General features: G+C 36.5%; 2 protein-coding genes across 5 annotated transcripts; both read right to left on the reverse strand.

The window, feature by feature from the left end:
* Window positions 1-1,041: 1,041 nt before the first annotated feature.
* Window positions 1,042-2,577, reverse strand: LOC117622847 (1-aminocyclopropane-1-carboxylate oxidase). Its single transcript, XM_034353628.1, has 4 exons — window positions 2,459-2,577; window positions 2,114-2,340; window positions 1,663-1,996; window positions 1,042-1,584 (listed from the first exon to the last, which is right to left on the reverse strand). The coding sequence occupies exons 1-4, from the start codon at window positions 2,561-2,563 to the stop codon at window positions 1,291-1,293; spliced, it is 960 nt and encodes a 319-aa protein (XP_034209519.1). The 5' UTR covers window positions 2,564-2,577; the 3' UTR covers window positions 1,042-1,290.
* A 4,917-nt stretch (window positions 2,578-7,494) lies between these two features.
* Window positions 7,495-12,611, reverse strand: LOC117622845. Of its 4 annotated transcripts, XM_034353622.1 has the most exons (14): window positions 12,346-12,611; window positions 11,632-12,269; window positions 11,294-11,457; window positions 11,103-11,163; window positions 10,648-10,713; window positions 10,364-10,449; window positions 9,837-9,900; window positions 9,311-9,523; window positions 8,903-8,968; window positions 8,739-8,818; window positions 8,531-8,656; window positions 8,370-8,440; window positions 8,019-8,085; window positions 7,495-7,865 (listed from the first exon to the last, which is right to left on the reverse strand). In XM_034353622.1, the coding sequence occupies exons 1-11, from the start codon at window positions 12,485-12,487 to the stop codon at window positions 8,542-8,544; spliced, it is 1,695 nt and encodes a 564-aa protein (XP_034209513.1). In that variant the 5' UTR covers window positions 12,488-12,611; the 3' UTR covers window positions 7,495-7,865; window positions 8,019-8,085; window positions 8,370-8,440; window positions 8,531-8,541. The 4 variants fall into 4 exon arrangements, with proteins under 4 accessions (XP_034209513.1, XP_034209515.1, XP_034209514.1 ...); XM_034353624.1 differs by lacking the exon at window positions 9,311-9,523; XM_034353623.1 differs by lacking the exon at window positions 8,370-8,440.
* Between the last annotated feature and the right edge of the window lie 2,589 nt (window positions 12,612-15,200).

Genomic DNA, 15,200 nt, shown 5'->3' on the forward strand with positions numbered 1-15,200 from the left:
AAGTTAATTGTCCTAGATTCCGAGACGCTTCTAGGTTTCCAACTATGATTAAAACTTAAAAAGAGAACGGATCTTTATGCATATTTTATTCTACTTGATACTGATTAGATGCCATCCACTTGCAGCACAAGTTGAATCCTTGTGTGAATGTCCCAAATGACTATGCCATGATAAAGAGACATTTGTTGTGGACTACATCGTCATGATCTTGTTTGGTGAATGATTTTATATTTCAAAATTCTCTAGATAAATTCTTTGCTTGGTTCAAAAGAAACTTATCATTGTCTTGAGTGTTAAAAACGTATTACTTCTGTTTTGATGGTTATATAATTAATAATAAATGTTACGGATATCCGTTTATGTCAGTGAGAAAATCTTTCTTTATATCTCTCACGTTACTTCTGTTTTGTGATAAAATATGTCAGTTGGTTTTGTGTCGGTGATTATAAGCCACTAATTTAGCATGAGCAGACTGCAGACATTCGTGGCTTCAATCAAAGTCAAAATCACTTGTTTTCTTTTGGCACAAATAGAAAGGTCTTTGTGATATGATAGACTGGTTACTTTTCCCACCTTGAAAGCATCCATTATTGTTTTATATTTCGGCTTGTGGCTTTTGATCATCTCCCTGTTTCCTGCCTTTGAAAACTTTTGCTTCGGCTGTTCATCAAAGTCGGCATGACTGCTGCTGCCCTTTGCCTCATCAGCCGCTTTTATCTTTTTTCGTCACATATTATTAAGTCCTTGTTTTCTAAGGAGACAACTTCAATAATGATAAAATCAAAAGATTCTGTTGACAATCAAGTTAATTAGGCAAAATTTGGCTTCAACTCTCAGCGTCTGCATCAGATATTCTTTATTTACTCAGTTTGCTTCGTTGCCTTTAAAGTAATGTTTTTTTAAATACACATGATAGTTTAAACGACAGGGAGGAGAATTTCTCACACACACAATTATGATGCCGTGAGAATTCGAATATGAAATCCTCTGGCAAATCAATATTTTTATAACCAAAAAAAGAAAAAACAACAACAATAATAGTTATTTGAGAATTGGTAACGTAACAGTTTTATTAACAAACTGGTACAGGGTACAGGAATAGCAAACTAACAAATTCCCAGGTCACATTATTTACTATAAATTTAGTTTCTACAAACAACAGATTGATATTTGATACCCTCAATAGTAATTTTAAGTGAATTTTTAAAGAGACAATAAAAAACTTTCTTCACACCCATAATTACTTTAAGCGAACAACCTTTCCGGCTTCTTAGTAAAACTTAAATTCTCTTAAGCTGTTGCAATTGGACCCAGACTGATATTGGTTTCCACTGCTTTCATGGCTTCAAATCTTGGCTCCTTGGGCTGGAACTTGAGGCCAGCATAGAGCTTCATGTAGTCTTCGAACACGAATTTCGGGTACACTTGATTCTTCTCCTCCGCTTCTTTCTCCACCAGTGTTGGTGCAGGGTAGATGACAGCATCACTGCCAGGGTTGTAGAAGGAAGCTATTGACATTCTGGTGCCATCAGTTTGGGCAATCACTCTGTGTTCCACACTCTTGTACTTCCCATTAGTGATCACCTATAGGGAAAATATATATGTAAGTAAATTTAATATTAATTGGGCATGAAGTAACATTCATTCGGAATATTGGGTTACCTCAATTTGATCACCGAGGTTGATAACAATGGAGTGGCGCATGGGGGGAACATCAATCCATTGGCCATCTTTGAGGAGCTGCAGACCACTGACCTTGTCATCCTGGAAGAGCAGGATGAGGCCGCCGGCATCGGTGTGAGCCCGGAGACCCTTGATCAGCTCAGGGTTGGGACAAGGAGGGTAGTTGCTAACCTTGGTGCCAAAAGTTGGTCCATTTGTTCCATAGAAGGCCTTCTTGAGGTACCCTTGTTCAAGTCCAAGATTCTCACAGAGCAAGTCTAGGAGCTGCTCTGCTAATTTCTCCAACTTCAATGCAAATTCCTTCATCACATTCCTGCATATTTCATGTAAATTAATCTCTCTAAAGAACAAGCACCAGCTAGCTAGCTAGCATTATGTTCAAATTAATTATGTACAGAGAAATTTAAAAGTAGTGTGTGATTGGTTTTACCTGTACTGATCCTCAAGATCTGGAACTTCAGATATGTTAGATTTTGGAAGATGGCGCAAGTAGAAGGTGCTTTCCCAGTCCATATCATTGACCTCTGTCTTGACAGCCTCAAGGCCCTTGCTGGCCACCAGCTCCTTGAACCTCTGCTCCAAGCACTGCCTGTAGTGTTCTTTTGTCAACCTCTCCACTGTGTCCAAAAACTCAGTTGGTATCCCATGACTCACAAGCTGCAATATTTTTGAACCCAAACTCATCATATTTAAGGTGAATTTTGATGAAGATAAAAGATGAACGGAGCAAAGAAATGAAGAAGCTAAGCATATATATATCTTAGTATATAATTACCTCAAAGAAGCCCCAGTTCTCACAGGCATCTTTGATTTTTTCCATTGTTGCTTTTCTTCCCTCTCCATTGAGGCCCTCCAAGTTGATGATTGGGAAGTTCTCCATCTCTCTCTCTCTCTCTCTCTCTCTCTCTCTCTCTCTCTCTTTGTGTATGTTTCTCTATCTCTCTCTCTCAACTAGTGTTGTTAATTTTGTTCTTGTGAAGTTGAGTTTGGTGTGGGTGTGGTATTTATAGGAGTTTAAAGTGTACTGTGGACTTTGACAAGAATAAAAATAAATAAAATAAATGGTAGAAAGCAAGCAAATTACTGTAGGGTGGATGAGGACAGGTTTTCAGGCTAGGGAAATTTTTGGGTAAAGAAGTATTCTACCAGGAAAGTGTTAAAAAATTCCAAAAATATCACAGAGGCTTTGTAGGGTGGCCCACCATCTCTCTGTGGTAGCAAATGAAAAAAGGAAAAAGAAAAAGAAAAAGAGAAAACCTTTCTCTCCTCTGTTTGAGTCTTTGGTTGGGAATTTAGTTTGGACCACCACCATCTTGGTGTCTTGGTCATGGTGGCTGGCTGATCGATCTCTTCTTTGTGCTTTGACCAATAATGAGGTTTGGCTACCCCACACTTCCATTTCCATACTCGCCACAATTCCCACGATTGGATTTCTCTTTGTTTGGATATGCCCTGAAAATGATCTATAAGGAAGTCGCCTACCTCTTTCTCCTTGCCCTTCCCAAACGCTGCATCTCTCCACCACCAAAATTCTTTTTAGTTTTTTAATACATGGATTTTATGTATGTCAATACATGGATATTTTACCATTTTATCCTTTGTCCTCGATTGAAGAGAGTACAAATCATCAGTGTTAGATTTCGGGTTAAGTAAATGGACATGTGTTACATAAATGGAGAAAGAATATGAAGGACACCAAATTTGGAAAGAGCAGATCTCCTCCTAAGCAATTCAGATGTATATATATTTATAGATTAATCTTATATTATAGCCATAATTAACTAAGGTGCCAAACAACGTGGGCGGCTTTCCATGCTTGATTAAATTTCGCATCAAAATCTAATACATTTTCTTAGATTATATATATTTAAGACTAGCAATATGCCAATTTAATATCCTGGATTAACTATAAAATCCGATAAAGAATTTGCTTACTAAGTTAGATATGTTCAAGATTTTCCTACCGACGAACTACATAGTCAATTCGGTGAATTGTGTGTTTGTGAGATAATCTTTTGATTAATAACTTAGCTTCATCCGTCACTTGAGAAAAAAACAAACAAACAATATTCGCTAATAGATTAATGTCGTTTATGCTGATTAGGCCTTTCAATTTGATCTTAATTAATAAACCCTAACTTGCTTTTTGAGGACGAATCTTGCGTAGAAAACTACTAGATTTAGTTCACATTATTTGTCAATGGAATCTTAACGCCGAAAGCTTTTGACTGATCAATGAGCTAATTAATTGAATTGATGAGTTTGATGCTAACACGAATCATAATGCAAATAAATTGACAAACCCATTCATATATATCTTTCCTTACTTTTCATTTGCTTTTCCTTTACGTATATAGGTTAATACGAAAGCAACATTATGATTTTGTAGAGAAGCATTGTTGCCATGTGCACTTCAGCATCATAATAATTAACTCTTTTTTAAGGTCTGAAAATAATAATGAAATTCGTCCTCTACCAAGATTAAGAGCAGAAGAGATCCTAAGCACAAGCAAGCAAGAGGCCCCAATTTGTATAATACCATATATACACACCTCTACCAAGATTAATACAAGGGCATCTTTGTTAGTTCATTATTGTTTGGATAGAAACCAAACCACCCAAGAAAGAAAGAAAATATAATTTAATTTGGTCCATGTTGTGGGGGACTACAGTGCACTGACTAGGAAAAGCCAATAAAAAAAATATTATCTACTCTTCATCTGTTTGGGCTATGCTCAACAACAACACAAGACTCTATCTTTTTATAACATGATGAAGATGGGAAGATGGGGAAAAGGTTGAGTGGTCTCTGTCTCCACAGGCATAAGATTCACCTATATCCCTTTGGCTTTGCATGCCTTGATGTGACTTAGCCACTCCAATTCTCCCAATTTTTGCATTGTGTAAGCCGTAAATTTATATATAACCTTCTTCAATTCAGTCACTCATTCTATCAAAAATTTACTTTGAGAGATTTTCGAACTCTCAATGTATAATTCAGACACTTCTAAGAAAGATGTCTATGTAGGTTATTACAAGTAAAGAATCATTCTTTTCTACAGATAAATTATAATATGACATATGTACATACGCTTTTTCTTTTGTAATTTACATAAGTTAATTTCGCATATGTGTGGGACTATAATTAAACAACCAAAAGCAACTTTTGAAACTAATTTTAAATAATTTCTTCTTCATTCTTTCATCACCTGATATGTCTCTTGTAACTTAGCAGGTAGTGGAAGACACAGTGATCCTTGTAAGGAAGCAGATGACCCTTTAAATTAGGCTCCTTTCACAATCCAATTCACCCATGACACCATCCATATATAACAAAATATTTTAACAACTTTCATATAAAAGTATAAAGTAAAGTATTAGTTTATGGGAAGCAAAGAAATCCTGCATGAACTAATGGTCGGTAAATGCCATGGCACTGAATTAGAAAAAAGTAATGGGTTGAGTCAAACCCCATTTCGACACAAGAAGCCACTTATGGAAAGCATTGCACATGCCATGCATCATATAATTGCTTGCAAGCCCGTGATGATGATCAATTGATCACAGATGTGGCTCCTACCACTCCCACCACCACTACACTCTTTTTGTGAGTTTTTAGTGCAGAGGAAAGGTACCAAGTTCAAGATAAGAACATCCATTTGCAAGCAAGCTCCCAATCCCCCTCAATTTGTGGAACCAGATTTTTCAATTTATTGGGTTTCTTTTAATTTTGGCACAAAACTGCTTAAAATAGGAGTGGGACAAATATCCCGCTTATCGGATATATGAGATATTAGAGGAATGAATTCAAATATAGGACCTCGAATACGCACCAGTAACTGCTGTTAACCATTTGAGGAACAAACACGTTGCAAATTGAGAATTATGTCCCTATATATGCCCCATATAAAGATTTACGTGTACAACTTTGGAATGAACCTTTTGGACCATTAGATCCCTTTAGTGGCTGCGATGTGAATGAACTTTCATGTCTATCCAGTAATTCCATAAATGTGGTATAAAATTGCAAGTTGTCCACAGCCGACAGGAGACCACAAAATGGAGAAGTAAAGAACCAAAAATGGGGGATTGCCTAGCATTCTTGATATCTATGATCTATTCCCTTTCCTTCAATTTTTGTTATCTGTTTCCTCTGCAAATTTCTGTTTTTGGACTTGTACTAGTGACAAAGTTTGGAAATCGTCTTGTTTCTTCTTTCTTGGTTCAAATGTATGACTATTAACTAACGACTGTTGACCGGAAAAAACTGTGTCCCGGACCCGAAGGTCACGCCATGCCACACTCTCATCACCTTACAGTAAATTGCTGGCACTGTTGGCTTGACCCACCCAACCCATTTTCTATTCAATTTAGTCACGTATGCTTCTCAGTTGTTTTTTCCCAACCTGCAATTACTTGACAAACTTGTCAATTACACATGTTTCTTAACCTAATTTAAACGTTGTTTGGTCCTTATATGAGTTTCGCATGTGGTATATGGTATGTATGTTTGACTTTCTCACATGAGGCAAGACCTTGACCGCATTGTAAAATCCGTATAAAACTAACGTATTCAAACAGTTCAGCTCTATCGCATTTATCACTACAACGTGATAGCCAAGCCTGTGTAAAATTGTTTCATTACATCAAGTCAGGAAAATTCATCGCTTGAGACGTTATCATATCAATGAATGGAGAGAGAGAGAGAGAGAGAGAGAGAGAGAGAGAGAGAGAGAGAGAGTCAATGTGATATGTGTGGCACAGTGGCAGATCATTTTCAACCAGCACGTGAATTTTTTAAAACAATAATTTTGTATGTATTTGCACAAATATTTAGTCTTCTCTTCTAGGTGGCTAGTCAATTGTAAAAAAAAAAAAAGAGGGGGAAGAAAAAGGAATAAATTGATGGCTATGACTTTTGAATTTTGATCAACTAGGGCATTGGTAATGACTTCACCAAATCATGATAAACGCTAAGAATAGATTAATCACATGGTTAATTGAACCCTAATGATCCCCCATAGAAGAAGGCAAACGAAAAAATTTCCTTGAATTGAAAGTGATATTGAAAACTGAGGCACGCATGCATCGTGCATTATGCATTATGCATAGCTATCAAGAATAAAGAAGCTGGTCCATCTTACCAAGAGAGGTTGGAAACGTATAGATCCATCTGTCGTGTGGTGAATTGGTGAAGATCTTCCTTCCAAATCCTCCAGGGCATAACTTATTTGACCAATTACAATTAGGTCCTCCCGAAAATTCCAAATTGTATTCTTGTACTTCACTAACATACAAAACAAACATCCAAAATCTTGGAGACATCCTGGCAACTTCGTCTGATTCAATAAATATTTGAATTGACATCACCACAGGAGGGTCAAAGCAAACGACTCGACTGTTTCGGTCATCATCTTGGGTTTATTTTATGGGGACAAAATAGAGTTCAACAAGGGGTGGGGGGACCATGTACCAAAGAAAATCTTGGATCTTGGATCTTGGATCTTGGATTTTGGAATTTGGAATTGGAATGGAAGTTTGATTCACAATTTGCGTTGCGTATGATCTATAATAATCTTCATGAATTTTCTTCAAAGAGTTAAATCAAACATATGACTGGAAAAAGCGTCACGTTTGCACACTACGTTTGAAATTTTTTTTTTTAAATAATTTTTTTCGGGTCACGATTTAAAATAAGGAATTATTTATTTATTTATATTTTTGGAGAAAACAAATTACGCAATAAATTTTGTTTTATTTTTTCTACACCAAGTGTAAAATAAAAATAGTAACATGTTGATGGGAGGCCCATTCACAAAGGGGCTACAGTGAGCTAGTCTATGCTACCAGCTACCAAACCTTTACTGGGCTCACAAGAGCTTGGGTTTTGTTGCATTTGAATACAAAAATGGGGAAGAGAAAAAAAGGCCTAAAACCAACAAGTGTGTCATAAAACATACATTCGAGCAGTAACAATATTTTGCTCCATCTATTCTTTGGTTTTGAGTTTTTGTTGGGTAAAATATTAGTGGGGAAATAAGCAAAACGCTTCCCATCAAACATATGAGAATGCTGGTTAATATACTCTCACTTCATGCTATGCTACATATCTCCAAATATCGAAATGTTTCTGTGGGTCGTCTTCAAATCAAATCTTAACCAAGGGTTGCCCCATACATATCCTGCACAAGAAGAAAACTTACAGTTATTATTTTGATGGCATGTTGAACGAAACTCTTAGTTTTATATTTGAATGTAAGGAGGTGATGAATCACCATTTGTTATCAGACTGATTCAGAAATTATTATGCACAAGTATGAGAAGGAAGTTCTTACTAGGCACAAAAAGAATTCCTTGAAATCAGCTTTCGAATATTTTACCGATGTCTGCACTCTGTAAAAGCTTGAAAGGAAAAAAAAGAGTGTCAATATGTTGTAACAGGGGCATTCGGAGAACATAAACGCCCAGTCAAAGAAGTATATTGCAACTACACTGGGCCGTAGCAGGAAAATGCAAGGGATTATTGAATGCAGTAAACTATGCTTAACGTTAAGGATGTTAAACAAGTTGTGCTGCCTGTGGGCAAGCGTGATTGTGTTGCCTCCCAAGTAAACAGAAGGAGCATGAATCATATGGACAAGATGGACAACGAACACATTAAATTACTATTATCAGAAATCTCTTACATAGTTATGTGAACCTGAAGCATGGGCCTCACTCGCAAAAAAAAAAAAAAAAGGCACTTCCCAAGAGATACCTGAAATAGCCAAATCACATAATTCCATTAGGCTCACAGAGTCACAGATAAATTTGAATAAACATCAGTTTTACTCTTTAGACAGTTTACCTCTTTAATCTCTACTTGTAGCCTACTTGTAGCATCAAATGACGATAGCTACGGCCACGCATAATACGCTGCCATAGATATTGGAGCAACTTCGGGGAACTCATCTGCATCCTTTCTTGGACAAGCCTGGGGTCAAAAAACTAATAAGCGACCAGCTAGAGCTTCATGATCATTTACTAGTACCTTCAATCCAAGAAAGCTAGCTTACCATCTTACAATGCATCGCTGAATTCCCCTAGATATGGGGCGAATGATGGATGGATCCCGTTGAGCATAGAGCAAACCAACCTGAGAAGTGATGAGAAAGAAATCTTGAGCTATTGCAATGCATATCTATTTGCAAATGAATGAAATAAGGAGACATCCAACTACCTCCAACAATGCAACAGTAGAAGGATCATCCAAGAGCTCAAGGCTACAGTCAGCTAGATAATTAACCTGAACCCAAGTACACAGGGATACAGAAATCACAAACTACACAAGGGACAAAGTCTAATAACAGAGTTTCTGTTTCTATCACAAAAGAAGAGAGAAGTAGGGGGGGAGACTAATAATATAGACCAGCTATTTATGAGTCAGCATTACTGTTGTTATCAACATTGTACATTTACAAATGAATCATATAGATCTGAGAAATTAAGTCCAAGTCATATAAATTAAAAACATAGTGAAGCTAGTCCATAACAAATGATTATCACAGATTTCTTTCAGCTAATTGTCCCAAGTGCATAACTAGCATTCTGGCAAGACAGAATCAAAACAGAAAACCAGACTACGTACTCCAAATTCTGTATTAACTAGGGACTGCACAAAATCCATCAGCTGAACCTTTGCCCATTGACGGCACAAGGCAGGATCATCTGTTGGTGGAGGATGTCTCCAAGGTGCACCAAAGCGTAGTCTGTCTTTTGAAAATTTTCCACTATGTGCATCAACAGCAAACTTTTGTAGAAGCCCCAGTGCCTTCTCCATGGCAGGATTCACTACAGTAATCTAAATGAATTGACTTGAAGAGCAAGTAAGGCAGCGCAAAGTGCACAAAGAATCAGAAAATAAAGAAAGTGAAAATATTATAGCATGAGTAGGCATAACCATGGTTGTTCACAGGACAAGTTAGTCTGTAAGCCTAATGTATATCCAATGAACTGAGCATAAATCTCAATGTGGTGAATTTGCAAGCCATACATCACGTGAGATTACCATACATTTATCAAAGAACCAAATTGCAAATAGAACACTAAGGGTTCACAAAATAATAAGAATAACTGAGTAAGATGCATACTTCATGCTTCCCAAAGAAACTTACTTGCAAATATGCTAAATATGCATCCACAATGTCCTCAAATGTGCTATCTTTGTTGTCCTCTAACCTTCAGATGAACAAAAAGAGTAGTATGTATATTAAAACTATGTAGCACCTATATATGAAATACACCATGTAGCATTAAGCATGGAAGAATGAGGCACAGATTGACTGCTTAAGAAGAAACCAAAAAAAAAAAAATATTGAAAAAGAAAAAGAAAAATATTGCATTTTCCATTGCACTTTTGTTATTTGTCACAAAATAATATTCCTCGCTTTTAACAGTGATTGATGACTATGCATGTCAAGATGCTACAGGAATCCGCATACAACACAGTTGAAGGTATAACTAAGATGTGATGCACATTTCATACGTGTTACAAAAACACATGGCTTTACACTCTACGTCATAAAAGTAAGAAAAAGGGATCAACTGAGTTCAGCTTCTAGTTCATGTAGCATGTATCAATATGAAATGGAACGGTAAAAACAAAAAAGAAAACAAAAGCAAAAAGAGATATCATCCTTACTGCTGATAGTAATTGCCCTGCTTGAGTGCATATAGCTCAAATAAGTGTCTAGGGTTTGGACCAAACACTTCAGCAATAACCAACCACTGTATTTGACAAAAAGAAAATGCTAAAATCACTATAAAGTCCAGTATTTCAGGAAACAAAGAAAAAAAGAAGCACAAGAAAATGGAGATTCATCTAGAAATCTAATGGACCTACTTTTCAGAATAAATATGAAAACCAATACATATAAATCTTGTTTTTTTCTTTTTTTTTTCTTTTGGGTTAGAGAAGCTCATTACCTCTGATTGACTGAAATAATCATTAACCATATGCAATTTAGCTTCTTGGGGGTTCCAGCCAAAGGTCTGCAGAACAAACAAAGTTTAAATGCATGATATCCACAAGCATCACCACAATATCCACAACATGAGCACGACATGCTTAAAACAGGCCCGGAATGACGTGGCAGTCTTGTGTGCCTGGCAGGGCACGATGTGAAGCAAAAATAATTTTAAAAAACAAAAACTCAAATCTAGTAGACCAAGTCCTAAAATATTTAAAATTGACCCCGATGCAAGTCATGTCACAAATGTGTTAGTGTTTAAGCTATTAATATGTGCATAGCAGAAAAGAATAACTAGTGTTTGTTCCTTTTAGACAATAAAGTAAAAACAAATGCACACACAGGTAATGTCATCCCGTATACACACACAGATCTTAACGTAATATAACTTCAGAGTTTCAGTTTGAGTACCTCACGAGAGATGAATATGTCTGGAAATCCAAAATCCATGTAAGCCCGGTATGAGTAGTAACTGCGGCATAGGAGCAGGAATTACAATTCAGAAACAAACCAGAAACATAGGCAATTGCAAAAATTTAAAAGGTGAATAAGTGATGTGAAGTTAAAGAAACACACACACAAACAATAGGAATGAACCCCACCTATCCGATGTCACAAGAACAACAGGAATGCACCTCTCGTTTGCACCTAAAGCTATTATTCTCCATATCAGACTGTCATGATACATTGATCCACAGACTGACGAATTCTCATCTAACAAAATTGCATTCCGTAAAACTTCGATATTGTTTATAACCAGCTTAGGCTGCTCAATATGTGAAACGTCAGTCAATTAGAGTTTCATAAAAGCACCCAAACACTAATCAAAACCACACAAATCTACGCACCAAGAAACTTTTTTTCTCAAGCAAATTTTAACCATGACTGGATTAAACTTAAACCACAACAACTCCAATACAAAAAATTTGAACTTCATTACCTGGAAATGATCAATTTCAGCAGCTTGAGATAACAACTCCAACAACAAACAGGGCCAATCTGTGCACGAATTTGCTAAAAACCTCGAAAACCCACCAGTCCGATTTAAATGTGCAATAGCATTAGTCCTCCAACTTTGTTGGACCTCAATCACCTCCTTTGCCAATCTCAATGCCACTACAGCTTCCCTATAATACGAAGCCTCTTCCAATGGCAAACTCTTCCGCTTCTCACGCAAACCCAAAATCCCATCAATCTCTTCGGCATTACATCGAGCACTTAGAGCGAAAACGGCCCGATCCCACAAAACAGAACCCGAAACTCTATCAGAAACCGCATTCTTGGACGCACTATTGCCCTCAATAACGCGGCGGAGAGCCGTGTTAATACCGTGCCATTTGTTGAGAGTAGAGAAAATTTGATGGGAGCTAATGGAACCAAGCTGGACGCCCTTGTGAGTCATGGATTCGAGGCAGCACTCAAGCTTGGTTCTGCAATCGGACAAAGTGGGTGGTGGGCAATTGGACCAAGAAGCCCAAGGAAACGACTGATTGAATTGTGGGTGGTGGTCTTTGATGGACTCGGCGAAGTCTACGTAGCCAGTGAGGTGAGGGCCTTTGTTCCAGTCGTTGAGCAGACCTGGAGAGACTCATTGTGTTAGAAGAGAGAGAAAGTAGAGACGAAATATTGCAGAGAAATGAAAGTGGGTCATTACGTTCGAGGATGAGAGTTGTTTTTCCGACGCCTCTGGGGCCGTGGAGGATCAGAGGCTGAGGAACACGGTGGTGCTGAGCGTGGTTGTTTAGCACTGTTTCTATCAATGGCCTTGGTATGATCCTCCATGGTTTGTTCACCATTTTTGTACTTTCTTTCTGAGATTTGTTGTGCTCTTCCAGTGTTCACCGACTGTGTATTGTTTGTGGAAGAAGAAGAGGGGGGTATTAGGAGGGTTTAGAGACTAACAAACAAGAGCTGCCTCCGCGAGCTACCCCTCAAGAGTTAAGCTGAAGAAAAGTTATTTATTTGTTAGCAAATATTTACTTGTGGTTGTCCTTTTTTTCTTTTTTCTTTTTAAATATTAAGGCTTATTATCACAAAACGTACCTAAGGTTTATAAAACTATCATATTGCATCCTTAATATTTTTTTGTGTCATTCGTAGTCCTCAAGGTTAACATGTGTGATCACAAATGGTTCCTGTCGTTAGGTTCCGTCAAAAACTCCTTTAGTTTGCTGATGTGGCATAAATATATATATCACAAAACATCCCTGAGGTTTACCCACCTATCACAAATGGTCCATACGAAATTTTTTAATTTTTTATATTTAAAATTCATAAAATTTCAGTTTTCTTTTTAAAAAATTTTGAATTTTAAATTATTTAAAAATACATATTATATTTTAAATACATGTGGCACTATATTATTGTAATGTGGGCTCCATATATATGCCACATAAACAAACTAATGGAATTTTTAAAAAATAATTTAAAATTCATAAAATTTAAAAATAAAAAAACTAAGGGTTTAGGGTTCATAAATGGTCCTCAAGATTAAAATCCTTCTATAAATGGTTTTTTCATTTATAAATAATTTTAAAAAGAAAACTAAAATTTTATGAATTTTAAATTAAAAAAATTCGTAGGGACCATTTGTGATAAGTGTGTGAACCTCAGGGATGTTTTGTGATACATATACATGTCACGTCAGTAAACTAATGGAGTTTTTGATAGAACCTAACGGCATGGACCATCTGTGATCGCACATACTAACCTTGAGGACCACGAATGACACCAAAAAATATTAAGGATGCAATATGATAGTTTCGTAAACCTTGGAGACGTTTTGCGATAATAAGCCTTTAAAGTTTACTGCAAAATGGAAATGGCATGCCACTAAAGTAATTGAGAAATTGCCAATATGTATATGTTACACGCTAGATCACTAGGTAATAAATAAATCTTTACTACTTTGCCATCATCATGTGATGAGTTCAAATCTCACAAATAACAATGATTCAATGAAACAAAGAAAATTTGTATTTCGACATGTGCAAAACTTAGCGACCTCAGATTACTCGTAGTTAAAACTTATGGCCCATAATCTTCTCCCAATGATATTGGGCCTATAGCAAAAAAAGGTTGCAGGTTGTAGGCCACAGGCACACTCAGAAAGCCCATCAAGGAGGAGGAATTCTTCTGCTCTGTGCCAATCGATCAATCTCCGTTTCGCACGTTTGACAAGGGAAAAGAGGAAATTTTGACTAAGACCGTGCTAATCGGGGTTTGAATGCACTATACAACCACCCTAATTTAAAGTCAAAATTGTGGAATACTCCAATTAATCAATCAATCAATCAATCAATCAATCAAAAAATTTGTTGGGGGGGGGGGGGGGGGGGGGGAGTAACCATCAATCACAAATAAACTAAATTAAATGTTCATTTATTGACAATGATTTGTAATTTTTGACATATGTATTTATTTGAAATGGAGAAGTGATAAAATTAATATATATATATATATATATATTTCTCTTATTATCATGTAAGTAAGAGTTTTTATATTCTTACTAATAGCAGTGTGACATGTATGTTTAAGTTTTATTTGTGTGTTTTTTATGAATTATTTTTGCATATGTATAAAACTGTTATTCACATAAAGGGGGAGTATTTTCTTACTGGTAATAAGGAAAGTAGTATTAATAAAAAAAAATAATTAATATGGTAGAGAATGAATGAGTATGATTTTCTCAAAATTTATTATGATTTGTACGATGACTGGTAACACCCTCCAATGCCTAAGTCAGTTTTTTTTCCCATTAAATGAGGCTTATAAAAGTATTGTACTCGACTATGGAGAAAGTTCATATGGAAAGTACTCCCTTATATATAAAGAAGATGGAACCTCTCAATTGTCTTTTTTCGATGTGAAACTCGAGAGAGGTTGATGATGTGCACCATTCTATTGGACAAATATTGATAGACTGACATGTGTCCTTTTCTTTTTGGGGAACAACATGCGTTAATGGGATATGACGAGGGTCCATTCTGGCCGTTCTTTTTCCCACATACGGGCCTTTGGGGAGAGGTGCATGGGTTAATGCGTTGGGTCATGGTCTCGTGGGCTTTGGATGGCCCTGGGTGGCTTCCTTTTACCTCATTTGGGCCTCCTTAGGTGTGAGATAAGGTTGGTGTACTATATTAGTCACCCGAGCCCATCTACTTTCTCAAGTGGTATGGGCCTTTGCTCTTTTGGACGGGCCCTACTGATATTTGGTATCAACATGATTCAGGGTTTTGCATGTATTGATTACGTATGGTAATGTGAAATTCAAATACATTTAGTAGCACATGTGCTAGTAAACGCATAAATAGTTAGAAATCATAATAATTCTAATACTCATGTGTTTGTAAACGAAAGGAATTAATGAATCACAATAATTATAAGACCCATTCTAGAAAAGTAAGCACAACATTTTTGTATCATACAAATTACTTTTTGGAAAATAAACAAATATAAAAATTGATTAAAAATTGAGGCTTAATTCTTGTATTGCTTCCTGAAACTATA

Source organism: Prunus dulcis, chromosome 3 (assembly GCF_902201215.1).
Source record: "Prunus dulcis chromosome 3, ALMONDv2, whole genome shotgun sequence".
NCBI lineage: Eukaryota > Viridiplantae > Streptophyta > Magnoliopsida > Rosales > Rosaceae > Prunus > Prunus dulcis.